Raw genomic sequence first — 18040 nt, 5'->3', positions numbered from 1 at the left:
GATTTCATCCCTGTTTCATAAAGTCATTTATGTAGAAAGAGTCAAAAATCCATATATGACAAAACTAAAAAATGGAAAGCCGGCCTCATCTTCAACTTTGTATTTCAAAATATTGTATTTTTAAAAAATGATATATATTACAGTAATAGCTTATACCGCATCCTAACCAAACACGACTGCTATAAGCAATTTGTTTGTCCATACCGAGCGCAGAAAAGGGGCGGGACGCGTCAATCAATCAAAAGACGGAGCTAATCAGAACAGTTTGTCTCTGTCCACACCGCCTCACACGCTGCAGCTGAAAAGATTACGAAGAGAGATATGCGTCTTGTTTCTAAAATAGAAACGGCCGTTGCTCGTCACGCAGCGCTATCGCGGCTGGTTAGGACAAAACCATTGGTTAACATAGAAAAGATTGGTTAGGATCGTGTTTGGTTAGGACACGGTGTTAACAGGTTCATTTAAACATATGGTGATATTTTTGGTGTTTAATTTTATCAGAACGTTCCCATAACGTTCTGGAAAGAAACAAATATTATTGGTCAACAATGATAACTAATCAACTAAAATATGTTCCTACGCCATGCAAAATCTATAATATCATAACCCGCAAACAACAAAGTACCTTAAACTCTTGTGAAATAATTTTGAGGTCAAACAGATCTGCCATCAGTGATTAACCACCGAATTCAAATATTGGCGCCCTGCTCCAAGTTCAACAAAGTATTAAATGAAAGACAAGAGTGACTGAAATCGATAATGAAACATTTACTTATTTTACTGCACTTTCTGAAGGATAAAAAATATAAATATACTATGGTATGTTTTTAGCTGAAATAGGCTTACACATAGGCTAGATTTAAATGTAAAATATACTTCAAAACATGTCAATATACGGTAATGTAATATCCACTCGCATCTTAATTTAGTATAATCGCGATAAACACACAAAGATAAGATTACATAAGAAAACATGCTCTGTACTCACCTAGTGAAGCACCATGTGGAGTGAACAAACGTTTGTTGTGCGCATACGCGATCCGTTTTGGGCGCCTTACTCTTAAAAAGCTATCTTACATTTTAAAATATCAGCTTCATAATATTTCTGATTTCCCATGATGGATTGATGGATAATGGATTGATTGATTAATTACTTAATAGACACTTAAAATATGATTACACAATTAATAATCTAATATTTTATCAAATGCCATCAATTATTCTAATAAAGTAAATATAATATTTTCTAAGGTTTATATAAAAAAATGTTAATTAATGTTAATATAAATTTAATAAAAATACCACTAGCCAGACTGCTAAACAAACACAGACTCTGTGCCAGGCCCATCTATAAATTGTCCTTCATTTATAATTTAGAGCCATGAAAAACTATAATTGTGCTATATTTTTGTCCCAGGTTATGTGCAGAGGTGTTTAGTCACTCACTGATGCATAAAAGAGCAACCATTGAGTAGTCCATTAAGTTAAAATGTAACTATAGGAGAAAATTATACAGGTCTCAATCATTTGAAGTCAGAGCAGCATTACTGTAAATTCATATATACATGTTACACTGTGAACAAAGCATGGTGCACAAGATGACAGGACACTGTGCTGCTGCATAGGACACGTTGCCTCAAATGTCAATTTTTTTGTTACACAGAGATCCTATAGAGGTCTCAACTGGGCATACCAATCGTAGACATTTAAATTTTCTAGCTACATTTTCTACCATAAATATGTAGTTATTTCTTTCTTAGAAGTGTCGTTTGGCCGAGTACATGTTTCCCATACTCAGAATTTGTGCTCTGCATTTCACCCATCCAAGTGCTCAAGTTAAACCGGAAGAACCCTCATCCGTTTCCGGTTTGCAAGACTCAAAGCAGGGAGAAATGGGAAACTGAGAAAATTGATAAATTTAGCAGATGCCTTACACCGCACACTGCATTGGTGTATAGAAGTGCTGTTCTAATTTAACTAATTTCTTATTTTCCCATTTCACTCTCCTTTAAGTCTCCCCAACTAGAAACTGCAGTGGGTGCTTGCGTTAAACACAGAAGTCACACTTGCTCAAGGGCTCCTTTGGTTGTTGGAATGAGAGTGAAGAGAGTGGTGTTTATTCATTCCCCTAATTACATTTTCTGGGGGTCCTAAGACTCACAACTTTCGGGTTACAAGTCCAACTCTTTAACCAATGTCTATCACCTACATTTATCACCTACAAATAACATCAAAACAACGTTCTAAACACATTGTTCTTTGAACATTTCTCTTAATATTATGAAGACCTTCATCAATTGCAAAAAAAACATCAAAACAATGTTACAAGAACGTTGTTCTAAGAACATTTTCCTTTAACATTATCAGAACATTTATCAGCTACAAATAACATCAACACAACGTTCTGAAAACATTGTTCTTGGAACGTTTTCTCTTAATATTATAAAAACCTTCATCAAGTATAGAAAAACATCACAACAATATTACAAGAACGTTGTTCTAAGCACAATTTCCTTCAGATTTACAAGAGCATTCATTGAGTAAAAATAACATAAATAGAACGTTTCTAGAATGTTGATCTAAAGACGCTTTTTCTTAACATTAAAGGAACGTTACTCATACATTGAAAACATTATAAAAACATCACATAAACATTATTTTAAGAATGTTTTCCCCTAACCTTTAAATACCTTCAAAACAACATTAGTGAAAGTTGTGGGAACGTTTCCTGTTAGCTGGGTCATAGATGAGTTATAGAGTCTTTGTGGTGCCTAAAAATACAAAGCATAGAGCTGATCTCTGTAGTCATAAGACATATGTGACACTGAATCACAAAACTTAAGTCTTAAATAGCACGGGAAAAAATACATTGTATGGGTCAAAATTATAGATTTATCTTTTATGGCAAAAATCATTTGGATATAAAGTAAAGATCATCTTCCATGAAGATATTTTGTAAATTTCCACTTTAAATATATAAAAACTTTCTCAGCCAGATACTGTTCTATGCTTACAACTCATACATCCATAGAAATCAGATTTATTCTTCTTTCAGATTATGTAAAAATCTCAATTTCTAAACATTGACCCATAAGACTAGTTTTATTGTCCATGGTCACATATGTGACCCAGTCTATGAAACCCATGCAATTGAGAAGCTTTAAGTTCAAAGTAATATATTCATTCAGTGAATATCAACAATATCAAGACTATATTATATATGATTATATAATGACTAGAAGAGGAATATAAGTGTTGAGTCAGTGTATTTAAGTGTTGAGTCAGTGTATTTAAGTGCTGAGTCAGTGTATTTAAGTGTTGAGTCAGTGTATTTAAGTGTTGAGTCAGTGTATTTAAGTGTTGAGTCAGTGTATTTAAGTGCTGAGTCAGTGTATTTAAGTGTTGAGTCAGTGTATTTAAGTGTTGAGTCAGTGTATTTAAGTGTTGAGTCAGTGTATTTAAGTGTTGAGTCAGTGTATTTAAGTGTTGAGTCAGTGTATTTAAGTGTTGAGTCAGTGTATTTAAGTGCTGAAGTACAAGAGCTTTTGATTGTGTACAGCTGCTGCTCATCATCATCAGATCTTATGTGTTCTCATTGGTGAAGGAAGAACTGATGACATCACACATCAATTTACTCATTAAACTGGACATTGGAGAGCAGCTGTGTCTCATACAAACACTATTAGATTGAAGCTTTATAAGGACACCTCAGACCACATGTCTGGTTCTTCTGAGAGCACATTATTCAACTAGAATTTATAAGATGTTCCTCTGTCTCAGAACACTCACAACTTTAGAAAGTAAACTCTGGAAAATACGTGATTTCAGTGCTGTCACAAAACACCTGGGCAGGCAATGAGAGTTGCAATTTTGAAGTTTTCCCAAAATGAGTATCTCACGTAGGTATATTTTCATATTTCAGTAAATCCCAATATATATTAATATATGAGTCCTTCTTAAATTTGGATCAAATGGTCACTCCGTTAATTTGGAATAAAGAAACTCTGAGAATTAAGAAGATATACTTGCAGAGAACTAAAGCAGAAGGTGGGATGGGTCTGCCAGCCAACAAATTCACAAATGGATTCACTATTTTTAAAGAGTCCATGTATTAAAGGAGGAATATCCATATATGTCATAAACTATCACAGTTAGAGTCTAATGTCTCACTACAGCATAAGAGAGCCGAGGCAAGAAGATCTTGAAATAAATATACCTGATAGGCAATGAGAGTGAGCACAAGAATGGGTTCATTCCTCACTTCTGTGTATAAGACATGGATTAATACCATTTAAAGTCCTGCACAGACTTCATTTATCTGACCACCACGGGAGATGGTGGTCTAGTGGGTTAAAGCACTGAACCGGTAAATCACAGGTCGCTGGTTCGATCCCAGCAGCCACCACCAGTGTGTCCTTGAGCAAGACACTTTACTCCATGCTGCTCCAGGGGGATTGTCCCTGTAATAAGTCCACTGTAAGTCGCTTTGGATAAAAGCGTCTGCTAAATATAAATGTAAATGTAAACTAAAGCTCTCGAAGATGTTTTCTTCCGTGGACCCCTCATGTGAAAGATGTGGTATATCCCCAGCATCATTAGGACATCATTTTTGGAAGTGTCATAAAATGTATAACTATTGTAATTCTGTCTTTCAACTATTGGAACATGCAGGAAAAATCAGTGACCCCAGCATAGGATCATATGTGTTGAGGAGCTGCCTAAAACACACACAATGAATGATTGTCCTTTCTCAATAAACTATGGTACACCAATATCTGGCTCCTTTGGTGTTCACAAGTATGACAAACATGCGTAATGTGTACTTGTCTCTAGATAAAGTACTGACTCGAGCTTTTCAGAGTTTTGATGCCTGTTTGTTGAATATTAAATCTAACATATGTGCAGCGATCAGACACGGCTCCTGGTATGCAGTGTTTGATCCACATGATCGAAACTCTGACGGGACCATATCATCTGAGGATAAGAATGTAGTGGTTTTCCATCGGGACATCAGGTCTCTGTGCGCGCCAATGAAAGCACATGAGACTGCCTTTGAGGTAACCAGGGTGAATGCAAACATGACTCCTCTCTCTGTGGGCAATCCTGAAACCTGATGAACCTGCGAAATTTACTTAAGCTGTAAAATCTGAAATGGAAACTGATGTTGATAGGGTGAGAAGCTCGGTCACTCGGGAGGAGCTCAGAGTAGATCCGTTGCTCATCCACATCGAGAGGGGCCAGCTGAGGTGGCTCGGGCATCTTTTCCGGATGCCCCCTGGATGCCTTCCCGGGAAGGTTAGGAATGTCCCACCAGGTGGAGACCCCGGGGAAGACCCTAGGACACGCTGGAGGGACTATGTCTCCCGGCTGGCCTGGGAACGCCTCGGTGTCCCCCCGGAAGAGCTGGAGGAAGTGTCTAGGGAGAGGGAAGTGTGGGGGAATCCCTGCTTAGACTGCTGCCCCAGCGACCCGGCCCCGGATAAGCGGAAGAAGATGGATGGATGGATGGATGGATGGAAACTGATGTTAGCTACTATTAGTGTTTGATTGATGTCACAATCACAGAGAAAATATCTGTAAATGAAACGTTTGCTGAAAAGACACCTGTAGTACCTTGTCTGGAGTCAACAAATGAAAATACAGCTGATGTTGAATTTATCTCACAAACTGTCAATGACTCTTTTCTGTTTAGCCCGTTCACAATGCAGCAACAAAGTATTTGCTTGAAGTTGAACATTGTAAAAATTGAAAGGGAACAAAACAATGCTAATGAGATTTTTAAATGGCTGAGCCTTGTGAATCCAAAGGTATTGAAGCTGATGGGAACTGCTTTTTACGTTCTGTATCATATGCTGTAAGTGGAAATAAACAAGAACATGGAAAAGTGAGACGTGCTGTTAATACACACATTCTACAAAATCAATCAAAGCACATTCACTGGAAGGAAACAGTTCGGAATCAGATTATATTTCCACATCAAGAATGAAGTATCTGGGCGTTTGGGCAACAGAATTTGAGATTCAGGCTACCAGTGATTTAATTGGTGTTGACATATTTACATAGTCAAAACACATGGCTGAAATATTCATCCTCAAGTGTCTCATCGAACAGACGTGGTTGTCAATACAATGTGATTTACCGGAAACATGTTAATAACTGTCATTATGAAGCCGTTGTGTGTGTAAAGAGAAAGATGGTAATTGTGCTTGCATTTGTAAATCATCATGGGAAGGTTCAGAGTTAAAACCTACATCACATCAACGTAGGCTATACAGACAGAAACTACAGGACTAATGATGATTTAAAACAGAGGACTAAAGACAATATAAACAAAAGATATCATGAGGATGAAACTTAAAAAGACAAAGTGATTAAATCTAGCACTAAAAAATATAAGCAATATCAAGAGCATCAAGAACAAGGCAAAAAATATAATATAGGTAAATAGAAATCAAATGATGAGCATCGGGACTCTCTGAAGGAGTATAGCTTACAGATGTATACTACCAATCCAGAACAGTCAGAATGAAATACACAGAAATATGGTGATTGACTACAACACACAGAAATATAAAAATGCTAAGATCAAAAGAAAAGAGATGACTGTGTGATTGAACAGTTTAAAGAAAAAATATCTACAGGTCCTGTCACCAGTGTTGGTAAATAATCTTCCTCTGGATCCTGTTCCTGCTGAACTGAACTGTTTAAACTCTCTTGTTCATGGACCAATGACTTGTGTTCCATCTAATGTAACAGATGTGGTGAGACTGGCAATGTGACAATGTGTGAGACGCTTGATTCAGTAAAAAGTATAATGGACACAAACATTGCAAAATTTGAAAAAGAAGCAGACACGATACAAAGAACTCAAGATGATTTAGAGAGACTTGGACCAATGGAAGATGCAAATGTTCTAGATATTAAAATGCAATTAAACTATAACTGATATTACCCAGCTAGCAAAAAGTCAACGTCCAATTACGGTCCACTGAGGGTTGAAAATGAAAATTGAAAAGACGTCAAATTTGTCCAACTTTTCAACGTTGAAAACAGGTCGATCTTTAACATTTATTAAATGACTATTGTCAATTCTCAAGTCCACATTAACATGCCAAATAACATTTTATATTAACATATGAATGAAACAAAGCTTTAAAGGGCTAGCTTATAATAACTTTATTAAAACAGCACATTTTAAATAGTGCAAACAGTCAAGTAACCAACACAGATTTCACATAAGAGTCAGTGCAATAAACATAGGGGGTCCAGTAACCAACACAGTTCACTTTCCAAGATTCAACAAAACACAACTCTAAGATAGAAAATGTACACTAAATGTTCACACTTTGCAACCTCCACCTCCAGCTCTCCCTGGAGCATGTTTAAGTGTCTCAGCCATGCCAGCCCTGATTTCCACTTCTGTGGCTGTTTTACTCCACTTCATTACTGCGGCTGCTAAAGAAAATATATTAGATGGTGCATGAATAAACCACGTCTTACATCATTAAGGCCCCTACTACACATTGTATTTACATTTTATCAATTAACAATTGCATGGATTTGCATACCTTCCCATAAGACATACAATTGGTAAGCTAAATTAGATATATACAGGTGCTTCTCAAATTAGAATGTCATGAAAAAGTTAATTTCAGGAATTCAACTTAACAGGTGAAACTAATATATTATATAGACTCATTACATGCAAACTGAGATATTTCAAGCCTTTGTTATAATTTTGATGATTATTGGCTTACAGTTTATGAAACCCCCAATTTCAAAATCTCAGAAAATTAGATTACATAAAAAAAGATTGAAAATACATAAATGTTGGCACTCTGAAAAGTATAATCATGCATATATACTCGGCAGGGGCGATTCCAGGATTTAATAAATGGGGGGACCAAGAGAACTAGTGAGGAGGGGCCCATGGGGGATCAGAAAATTAAACTGGAAATAAATAATTTATTTAGAATGATGGTGATTTCAAAAATATTTGAAATGCCCAGTGCCTTAATATAGACACCACAGTTTTGTTCGAATACATAAAAATAAAATAAATTCCGTTTTAAAAAACCAAGTACTGAGTATATATGCATGATTCTACTTTTCAGAGAGCCAACATTTCTGGATTTAAAATCCCTGTTTTTTATCAATTTTGATGTAATATTCAAATTTTCTGAGATTTAGAATTTGTGGGTTTCATAAGCCATAATCAAAATTATAACAAATAAAGGCTTGAGATCTCTCACTTTGCATGTAATGAGTCTATATAATAAATTAGTTTCGCAGTAGATGACGGCGAGTGAACATCGCGCGGTGTTTTCGAGATGTCGAGAGCTCTACGTCCGAGACTAACTTCCACTTGACGCTGCTCTTACATGTACTTTAGTTTTACGTACATTTTCTTACCTGTGCAATAATCAATGTTATATAGTTTACATGATGAGATGTTAGAATAGGATCTGTATGTTACTCTAATGTTGAAATTCCTGCTAGTCTCATACGGACAAACTAACACATAGAATAACATTATAACTTACAATACACAAGTTTAGTTTGATCGTGTAACGGTTTGACTAAGTGAAACAGCGCTGCAAGTTTCATTCGTCTAATATAATGACCTGCGAGTAGTAATTCAACAATTCCGTGTATTTCTGTAGAATTGTCAATTTTCCTTTATATTCGCGGGACTCGCGCCGTGTGTGTCTTGTAAGAGGTTAGCAACCCCCAGCGGCGAAGAAATTTAGATATTGGACCTTTAAGTTGAATTCCTAAAATGAATTGACTTTTCCACTATTCTAATTTGAGAAGCACCTGTATAAACATGAAAAATGCAGTTACCTTTTACCACCGAGTAAAGAACGGTATCCTGGAAGGCTTTTTTCTCACTGGGACCCCGCCCCTTCATGTTGAAAGCAGCCATTAGGCTGTTGGTGAAAAGCCTGAGAAAACATGCAGAAAATCATATAGTGAGGTCAACGCCTACATTCTACAAATATTCATTTATGCTTGCATTATTCCTAATGAATCATCTCTTTCTGCATTTATGCTATCTATGTGCTAAGAGGAGGGCAAACAGAGCAGGCAATGAGTAAAAATTTAACTGCATAATTATATTCTATATTCGGAGCATGTGACAGTTGTTTAATACATGTCCATTACTTTATGGACGCAGTCTTTGTTATTCCTCCCTCCCACCTTTGAGAGCTGGGACACCTGTACATGACACATGAAAAGCCACTCAATACATTATGAATAAACCAATGGTGTTGTAAATATACTGATTGTTGCCAGATTGATCTTAAATGGGAACTAGCCATGTTGACTTATCCATACAATACATCCTATAAAGCTGTGTGCATGTTAACAGATGCTGCGAAAAGCATATTTTTTGCACAATATAGATAATTTAGACTTTTTTTGAGACTTGGAGGTCTAGTCTTATTGACAGTTTAGTCCAATTTCTGTAGAAATCATACCCTTTGCTCCCAGAGCTTGCGTTCTTTGAGACTTCAGCAAAATCTTCAAAGGTTTCTAGCCTAGCAACATGGACAGCAGAATTCAGCGGCTCATAGTGCTTTACAATTAATATAGGTTTAGTGAATCGAATGGTGATTAATGACCACCAGTTAGCTCTATTGGATTAGATTCTCATGCATTGCAACTGTTCACATGCGCACAACTACAACACGCCAAAAAGTCTAAAACACAAGTCAAGGGACAAGAGCCCAACTCAGGGAAACATTTCCATGATGGTGACTCGTTAGCTGGGAACTGAAAACATTCAGAAACTAGTCATACTTTATTATCAGCTCATCCCTTAGTGGTTTTAAAAACTTGTTAGCTGGAAAGAGTCTCATTTTTAATTAAATTCACCAAATTAAAATTGAGTTTGAATAATTCTATGATATTCCTTGCAAATCTGTTGCCAGTTTTATTGAGTAGATTCAGTAAATTTGCATACAGTTTACTTTGCTACCTATATTTATGTAAAATGTAACTTTGCATGGTTAGTATTTACGAAACCTCAAGAAAAAATGTACAGTATACTGGCACGCATGCATTACAAACATTAATGGATGTCTTTGAATAAAAAAATAATTTTGAAAGGCATATTTTAACCAGTTTTCTGTTGTTCAGACTTTCAGGGGAAAAGCAGTATTACAAGAAACACGAAACTTTATTAGGCCTCACCCTCTAGTCATCTTTACTTCAAAATGATTCTTGCACACGAGACAAGGTACCGTTAACGGAGAAGACTCCTCGAACAATAAAGCATTAAGACATGCAGAGAGGTTCTACTAAGATCTGAACTTTATTGCAATACAAACATGCAAAACGTTTAACGCACCAGCAAGAAACACAAACAGAAACATTCAGCAGAACTTCAACAAAAATACGTACTAAATAAAGCATTTCAAACCGGACATTTGTGGCAAAGTCATTTGCCAAACATGAACGAACTAAACGGAATCTTGTGAACAAACACTGTACCTCACTCAACGTCTCTTCAGGTGCTGGAAGTACCACTGGCTGTGTGTGAAGAGGCAGGTGGTCTGCAATCTCAGCAAGTTCCAGCATCTCCTGAAGGAATTCATCAGAGTTATTTAAAGTCTCCTCCGAAGGGGCAGGTGGCTCAACAGCTCGTTGGATAGACAAAAGGAACCAATCAGCATTGATGGTCAGGTCTAGGCCGGGTAACACCAGAAGGTGATCTTCGATGGCCTCTGCGTCGTTCAACATACTGCACAGGCGGCCCACCGCAAGTAGATGGACAGCGCCGAGCTGATAATGACCACATTGACTTCGCTGTTGTCCGTCCCGACTATGGCCTTTCCCCGAGAAGGAGGCAACGAAGGCCAGCGACGACTGCTTCAGCCTGCAGCCCTCGCACCGGTGCAACACGGACTTTTCAATGAACGCCGTCTGTCTGGCTCGGCAACTGGGACACCGGCGTTGGATGGTGATTTCGACGCCCTTCACTTTGGCACTCAAAAGCGCCGTTGACCTCGATTCCTGCTGGCTAGTTTCGCTCTCGTCTTCCGCCTCGGTAAAATCGGTAATCGGCTCGACGACGCAGGACGGGCCTGTGCGCAGGTATATGAACTCGCCTCTGTCCCGGGTGCACAGATTTTTGAAGGCGTAAGATTTCATGGCCTTAGTTACATTCGCAAAAGGGTCCCACAGGGTCACCTTTATGTAGCCAGTCCCGTCGTTGATGACGATTTCCTTAAGCTCACAATCTGAGCAGTTGACGTGCACTACCTTGCTCACAGAACCGTTGAGTTTGACTTTGCCAAAAACTTCTCCCACCTGCAAAAAAGAAAGAAAGTGTGAGGCTCTGTCCATTTCGGTCAATGGACGCATAGAAACATTAACATTTAAGCATTTTAACAGTTTAAGTTTTAACATTCTCACCTTCTCTTTCGGTCCGAGGGCTTTCACCTCTGCTATAGTGAGCGCCTCTTGGAGCTCGGCGGCGCACAGGGGAGAAACGGCAGGCTCGTCACTTCCATGCTGGTAGAACGGGAACACAAGATGTCGCAACCATCCGGATCGGAAAAGCCTGAGGAACAAGCAAAAGATTTTCGTTAAGCCCTTCGGGTGAGCGCAATTAAAGGAACCACGTAGGCTATAAGACAACAGATCTTACTCAAACTCCGCTTGACATTCCGCAGTCTCACAACGTTGCCGTTCTTTGCCACCTGCATGAACAACGCTGGCTTTCCATAGAAAAAAAAACACGACTCCGTGGTACTCCTGCCTGGCAGATTGAAGTACGGCTCTGAAAAATGGGTTCCCGTTCTTCGATTCTCTCCTGGGAGACACGCTGAAGAGGAACCCTTCCAGTGTGTTCTCGTCTGCCTTTTGAACCTTGGCAGGACTAGCCATCCTTGTTTGGGCAAACTCAGGTTAAACGTCACTTCTTGCCGGGAATTTTTTTATTTCGGTCAATGATTGGGAATATGCATCGCTCTCTTTATGTTGTCCCAAGGACGTCAATCAATTGGCAAATTCAGAACTCAAACGAGACACAGGTGACGACAGAGAGAATACGACGAGCAGAGCAGGTGAACGTATTAAAGAAAAAGAGACACAGGTGATGAGAGAGAGAGAGAAGACAACGAGTAGAGCAGGTGAACATCTTAAAGATAGTTATTGTTTCATTGTCTTCTTGTTTCATACTCAATGTTCGTTTTACTTTCTGTTACTTTAAACGTTGTGCATGTCTATGTTTGTAATAAAGTTCAGATCTTAGTCGAACCTCTCTGCATGTTTTATTGTTTTGTTCAAGGAGACTTCTCCGGTACCTTTTGTTGTGTAAGAATCATTTTGAATTTTTGAGTAGAGGGTGAGGCCTAATAAATGTGTTTTTCTTGTAATACTACTTATTTCACTTGAAAGTCTGAACTGAAAAACGAAAAATAATTGAAAGGCATATTTTTACCCGTTTTCTGCAAAGACATCCATTAATGTTTGTAATGCATGCGTCCCAGTATCCTGTGAAGTTCAGTAAAGTAAAATTTAACTTATTTGCATGCGTAGCAAAGTGAACTAAGCAAACTTACTGAATATGCTAAAAAAAACTGGGCAACAGATTACAAGGAATATCATTATAAATTCAAATAGTTAGAATTATTTAGTTTCTTTATAGTAACCCATTCAAAATTATTAACCGCATTAAAAAAAGATATGCTTTCCACCTAAAAGTTTATCAGAACATTCCTTGGTTTTTAAAAACGTGTGTCTACTTTAATATTTTAGGAACGTTCCCAGCTAACAAGAGTCACCATCATCGTAATGTTTCCCTGAGTTGGGCTCTTGTCCCTTGACTCGTGTTAGACTTTTTGACGTGTTGTAATTGTGCATGTGAACATATGGCAATGCATAAGACTCTAATCAAGTGGTGGTCACTAAAATCACCATTTAATTCACTGAACATATATTAATTGTAAACTGTGCTCTTGATCATGTTATATCACGGAACTTTAGACAAACAGACTAATTCCTTAACTTCTGCACCTGTCTCGTTAACATTGCCTCTGCAACCTGGGCGCTGTCTTTTAGCGGCACCTGTTAGGCATTAACAGCGTTTACATCATAAACTAATTTCAAACTCGAGTTAACTGTTCTATTGTCAGATCGTTGCCTGTTTTCTATCCCAGCACGTCTACGGTCCAAGTTTGCTGTGCATGTCCGTTATTCTTGCGGGTGTCGATTAATTACCGGACTTCGGTAAAATCTATCAGAGGCGGATTTAATTTTGTTCAAGCAGTGCTCTAGTCACGGAGGATCATAGCTGGGGAACTACCACTAGTTTGATCACTTTTCACACTTGTCACTGCAAATAAACTATTCACCTGCTACTGGATCCTTGTTTTCCTCCCGTGACAACGGAAGTTTTGCAACAAAAAGTAAACATTCCATGCATTTATACCGTGTTTTTCATAAATTTTCCCTTTTCAAGTTTACTTATTCTTCCGTAATTTTAATCTTATTTTGATTATGATTTCGCTTATCTTTTTTCCGAAGATGCTATAGAATGAACTAGAAATTAACGTGGTTACACTATGCGCCATTTAGAAATGTTTATTTTTGCAGAATTGTTCAATTATGCTGAAAATGTTTAACAAATGCTAACACGCATATAAGTCTTAAGACATCTGAAAATATATATGTACAATTTGCAGGACTTGACCAGAAACTGGCTGCCACCGGCTTACAGAGACTCGACTTTCACCCGACCATTTGGATATCAGTGTTTTCCTGAGAAATATCTTCAACAATATAAACATCATGATCATATACTGACTTGAATGTTTGTGTTGTTCCTTATATTAAGTATTATTTGTGGTCTGATTAAAAATCCTTTTTTTAGTCCTCCTAAAAAAACTCTCATTGCATATTTTAGATGGAACCTCGACAAGACCTACTGTAAGCTTGTTCTGAATATAGCATTATTATAAGCTTGTTCTGAAACGGTGCCACTGGAATAGTTTAATAATATAGAATAATAGTATTGAATATGACATGATGTTATATTCAGTGCCATTTGCAATGCATTTTTTTGCCACGTCCACACGAGACGTGACATGCACTTTTTCATATAAAAAAACAGTGAAGCTCTGAATGCATATCAGCAGTTTAAAAGTCGTATATTGTCTGTGGTGTAAAAGATGGACTTTCAGATTCACTTAATATGGGAGGCTGACAATGTCGTCCGACTGAAAGAGTTGTAAGTGCGAGCGTCGAGACCAGTAGCGGTTCTAGACCATTTCAACTGGGGGGGGCCAGGCTGGGGCAAGGTGAACTGTTAGAGGGGCCATTTAAATTTAGACCTTATCGTTGTCATATCATTTTCTGCAGTGCAGGCATTAACAGGCAAAATACCATAGATATAATCATTCAACAATGAATTTGCATTTGGATTTAATTTTTTTCATTTGCAATACATATTCAGTATTAGTCACAGTAAATTGCATTTTAATTGTTTTTACATTTGCATTACATATTCAATATCAGTCACATTAACTGTATTCTACGATTTTTGTGTTTTTTTTTTGCAAAAAGATCAGCAAATTCATCTAGATTTAAGGCCTTTGCCCTCCTTGACTCAATACTTAGAACACCTAAATTACTTAATCTGACATTGTGGGCCTGAGATAGGTTTTCACCAGCTTTAGTACAGAAAAACTCTGTTCACAAGATGCAGTACTAACAGGGATTGAAACAGCTATTTTGCATAGTTTAAAGAGCTCAAAGAAAACTTCTTTATATGGTTCAATGAATAATTGCAGCTCTACTACACTGGAAGGCTTCTGCATGCCACTCTGTATTTTCCTTTCTAAAATTCTTCTGAACTGATGGAGTTCATACCCCAAGTCCTCAATATTTCATTCATACATTCTAGCAAATGGAAACAGGGACTATTGTTTGAGAAACACATCACTTGTAGGGTTTAGAGTTTGGATACAAGTTACTATTTCACAGTTTTTTCTAGAAAACCTTCTGTTAAGCTCATTAAGCATCTGATCTAAAACCGGGTAGAAAAGGGTTGTACGAAAAATATATTTTACTCGTTCTGAATCTGACTGGCTGTATTGCAGTATCACGTTGCTCAGCTGTGTTCAACACTTCATTCCATAGGTCATCAAAAAATGACTCATCCCTGTAGGCATTCAAAGTCTGAACTACACCTCACTTTCTGCATTTGGTTTGGACAATTATCCCTTCAGTTTTCCTACTATTGCCTCTTTTAGAGATGAGGAAGATGATGTTGTGGCTGCAGATGCACTTCCAACACCTGAGGCTTTAAAAAAGCTGGCAAGGGATTGTTTTGCTTTCTTGGGTGGTGCCTGACCCTCATCAGGGCTCTGTGATGTGGAGGTTGAGGTACTAGAGGTAGGCTGCTGATCTGATGTTGGATACTGTATGGTCAGCAAAGACTCCAGCTCAGACAAAGCTCTGGTTTGTATTCCCTCTATCTTGTCTTTGTCGATGTATTGTGTTGTAACCCTGGGATCGACAAGCGAAGCCATATCCAGCAGATCATCATTGGTGGGGTCCTGATATTTGTCAGTGAGGTATGCGAGAATGCTTGTCTTCATTGTTTTTGTTAGTTCAGTGTCTTCATCATTCAGGCACAAAATGTTGACTTTCAACAGGTGAAGCACTGGCTTTACATAAGATATACTCACATAGTCCTCACCGGAGAGTGCATCAGTAAAGTCTTTCAGTGGACTAAATGCCTTTTTCACAGACTCCATCACGTCAACATCTTGCCATGAAGGGACCAAATGCCTCGTCTTCTTGTCTGCCTTCAGGACCTGAGAAATTGCCTTTTCCTGGTCGAGCACTCTCTCGATCATGTTGAGTCTCGAACCCCATCGTGTTGGGGACTCGGTGATGAGCTTCTTTTGAGGTAGCTTTAGCTCAGTTTGAGCATTACTTAAGTCCCTCTTTTTCTTCCAGCTGAAGGAGAATGTATTGACGACTTTCTTGCAGACCGATGTTACACGTTCAACACGAGGGTCTTTGGCACTTTTTTCCAATAAAAAAGAATAATGTATTAATTATATTTAACCTAATGCACAATGTAAAATTATATTTACAAATGTTTATAGGCTATTATAAAATTATATTATTTTATTGAAACCAAACAGATGTTCAACAAATATATTTATATACATAATTAAAAACAGTTACATATAACAGTACAGTGCAATTATTATTGTTAACTAATCTCATAATTTTAATGTTCAATGTTCCTAATGTAATTTTCAATTATTTCTTATTACCAACAATCTCCTGAATGACAGAGAAAATATATTTATTTTTAGTTGCACTGACCGATGGCCAGGTGGAGTCTGTGACCAAAAAACTGCAGACGAGTCCAGCTATTGAGCTCCAATGCCTTCACCATATTGGCCCCGCTATCTGTCGTCATACATGTCATATTTGCTTCTTTCAGTCCCCAACATTCAAGCGCGTCCCTGAGGCCTTGCGCTATGAGCTCGCCCGTGTGGTCTTGAGGGAAATATGTTGTTTCTAGACACGCACTGCACAACTTCCAGTCATGAATAAAGTGAATCGTCAGACAGTCACTCAGACTTAAGTAAGGCTCTGACGTACGACTAGACCATAAATCAGCTGTTGTAGCCAAAAACTTTTACGTTTTGAATTTTTTTTGCATCTTGCTGCGGCACTCGGAATAAAGCTGTGGAATGGCCGTGGAAGAAAAATATTTGCGGCTGGGTATTTCGTACCGTGGATCCACGACTTTGAGCAGTCTTTTAAAGCCCTCATTTTCCACAGTCTTTATGGGAATCATGTCTTTGGCCAGGTAAAATGTCAACGCATCAGTTACATCTTTCCAGCGCTTGCTCGTTCTGACATACGGTCTTCCTTTCTCAAATGTGTCTTTTGTCAAAGTCGTTTGTTTAAGCCTTGTAGTTTCTGGCTGCTTGGTTGTACCTGATGCTCTCGCATGGGGTCCCTTTATAATTTGGCTGTCGGCATACTCTTTCGGGTGCTTTCTTTTAAGGTGCATAAAAAGGTTCGTAGTGTTGCCATCCGACGTGCGAATCTTATCCTTGCAACACTTGCAAATAACTGCGGTTTGCACCCTGTCTGTTTGGGAAAAACCAAACCATTTCCATATTACAGATGTTGAATTTTTTTTGGAGACCAACTCCTCCGCATTTCCTCCATTGTCACTGACTGCGTCGCTTAATCTCACAAAATTTACGAGCAACGCACACGAGTTTGTTAACTTGATGCCATCTATCGCACGGATGTTGACGAAATCAATAGACAGCAATAGACAACGTGTCGTGCACTATATAGGACGATATAACGATTTTTCCGATAAAGTGGATTGTGCAGTCATTTTAATCGTTCGCGATCTAATATAGTCATATCGCACACCCCTACACCACTGTATTCTTGGACTATGTCTTGCAAGACTCGCTTAATGGCAGGCAGTCTATCCATAATAGTATGTAGAGCCATATATCGACATGCCCAGCGAGTGTCACTTAGCCTCTGAAGCTCTCTAGCCGGTGCACCTGGGTACATTTCTTTCTGTATGCCAATAACGCCATTTTATGGCATATGACCCAGATTTGAAGACATAGTCTTTTTGGTTACACAAAATCCTGTTTGAAACACTACTGTAACGATAATAATTATCATGTTCAAATGTATTCTTACCTCTTTATTATTGAAAACTTGGTCATCTTCACTCCAATCAGAATGAGAGCTGCACAGATATTGTTTCTTGTGTTTTTTTTATCTCCAACAGATAGATAAACAGGACTTCACTTTACATCTATATTTTCTTACCTCTCATCATCATCAAGGGGATCTGAAATGAAGTGACTAATATTAGGTGTCTTTTAATTTAAAACTTAGTAACTAGGTATTTTAAAGTACAAATAAAATATGGCAAAACATAAAGTCAGAAGCACATTTCGGTGGACTTAATGAATATCTATTTTTTGCTACCTTCATTTTATACATATATAAGTGATCAGAC

At 38.0% G+C, this 18040-nt stretch overlaps 2 protein-coding genes across 2 annotated transcripts; both read right to left on the bottom strand.

Annotated features, from left to right (window-relative positions):
• Window positions 1-251: 251 nt before the first annotated feature.
• Window positions 252-11895, bottom strand: LOC130430660 (uncharacterized). Its single transcript, XM_056759811.1, has 6 exons — window positions 11657-11895; window positions 11422-11569; window positions 10498-11316; window positions 9155-9219; window positions 8845-8945; window positions 252-298 (listed from the first exon to the last, which is right to left on the bottom strand). The coding sequence occupies exons 1-6, from the start codon at window positions 11893-11895 to the stop codon at window positions 252-254; spliced, it is 1419 nt and encodes a 472-aa protein (XP_056615789.1).
• A 2772-nt stretch (window positions 11896-14667) lies between these two features.
• On the bottom strand, window positions 14668-17838 carry LOC130430373 (E3 SUMO-protein ligase ZBED1-like). The gene is made up of 2 exons (XM_056759462.1): window positions 17716-17838; window positions 14668-16044 (listed from the first exon to the last, which is right to left on the bottom strand). The coding sequence occupies exons 1-2, from the start codon at window positions 17739-17741 to the stop codon at window positions 15228-15230; spliced, it is 843 nt and encodes a 280-aa protein (XP_056615440.1). The 5' UTR covers window positions 17742-17838; the 3' UTR covers window positions 14668-15227.
• Window positions 17839-18040: the final 202 nt, after the last annotated feature.

This window comes from Triplophysa dalaica, chromosome 10 (assembly GCF_015846415.1).
Source record: "Triplophysa dalaica isolate WHDGS20190420 chromosome 10, ASM1584641v1, whole genome shotgun sequence".
In the NCBI taxonomy this organism is placed as follows: domain Eukaryota; kingdom Metazoa; phylum Chordata; class Actinopteri; order Cypriniformes; family Nemacheilidae; genus Triplophysa; species Triplophysa dalaica.
Note: the sequence above shows the minus strand (reverse complement) of the source record. Positions and strands in the feature narration are given on the sequence as shown.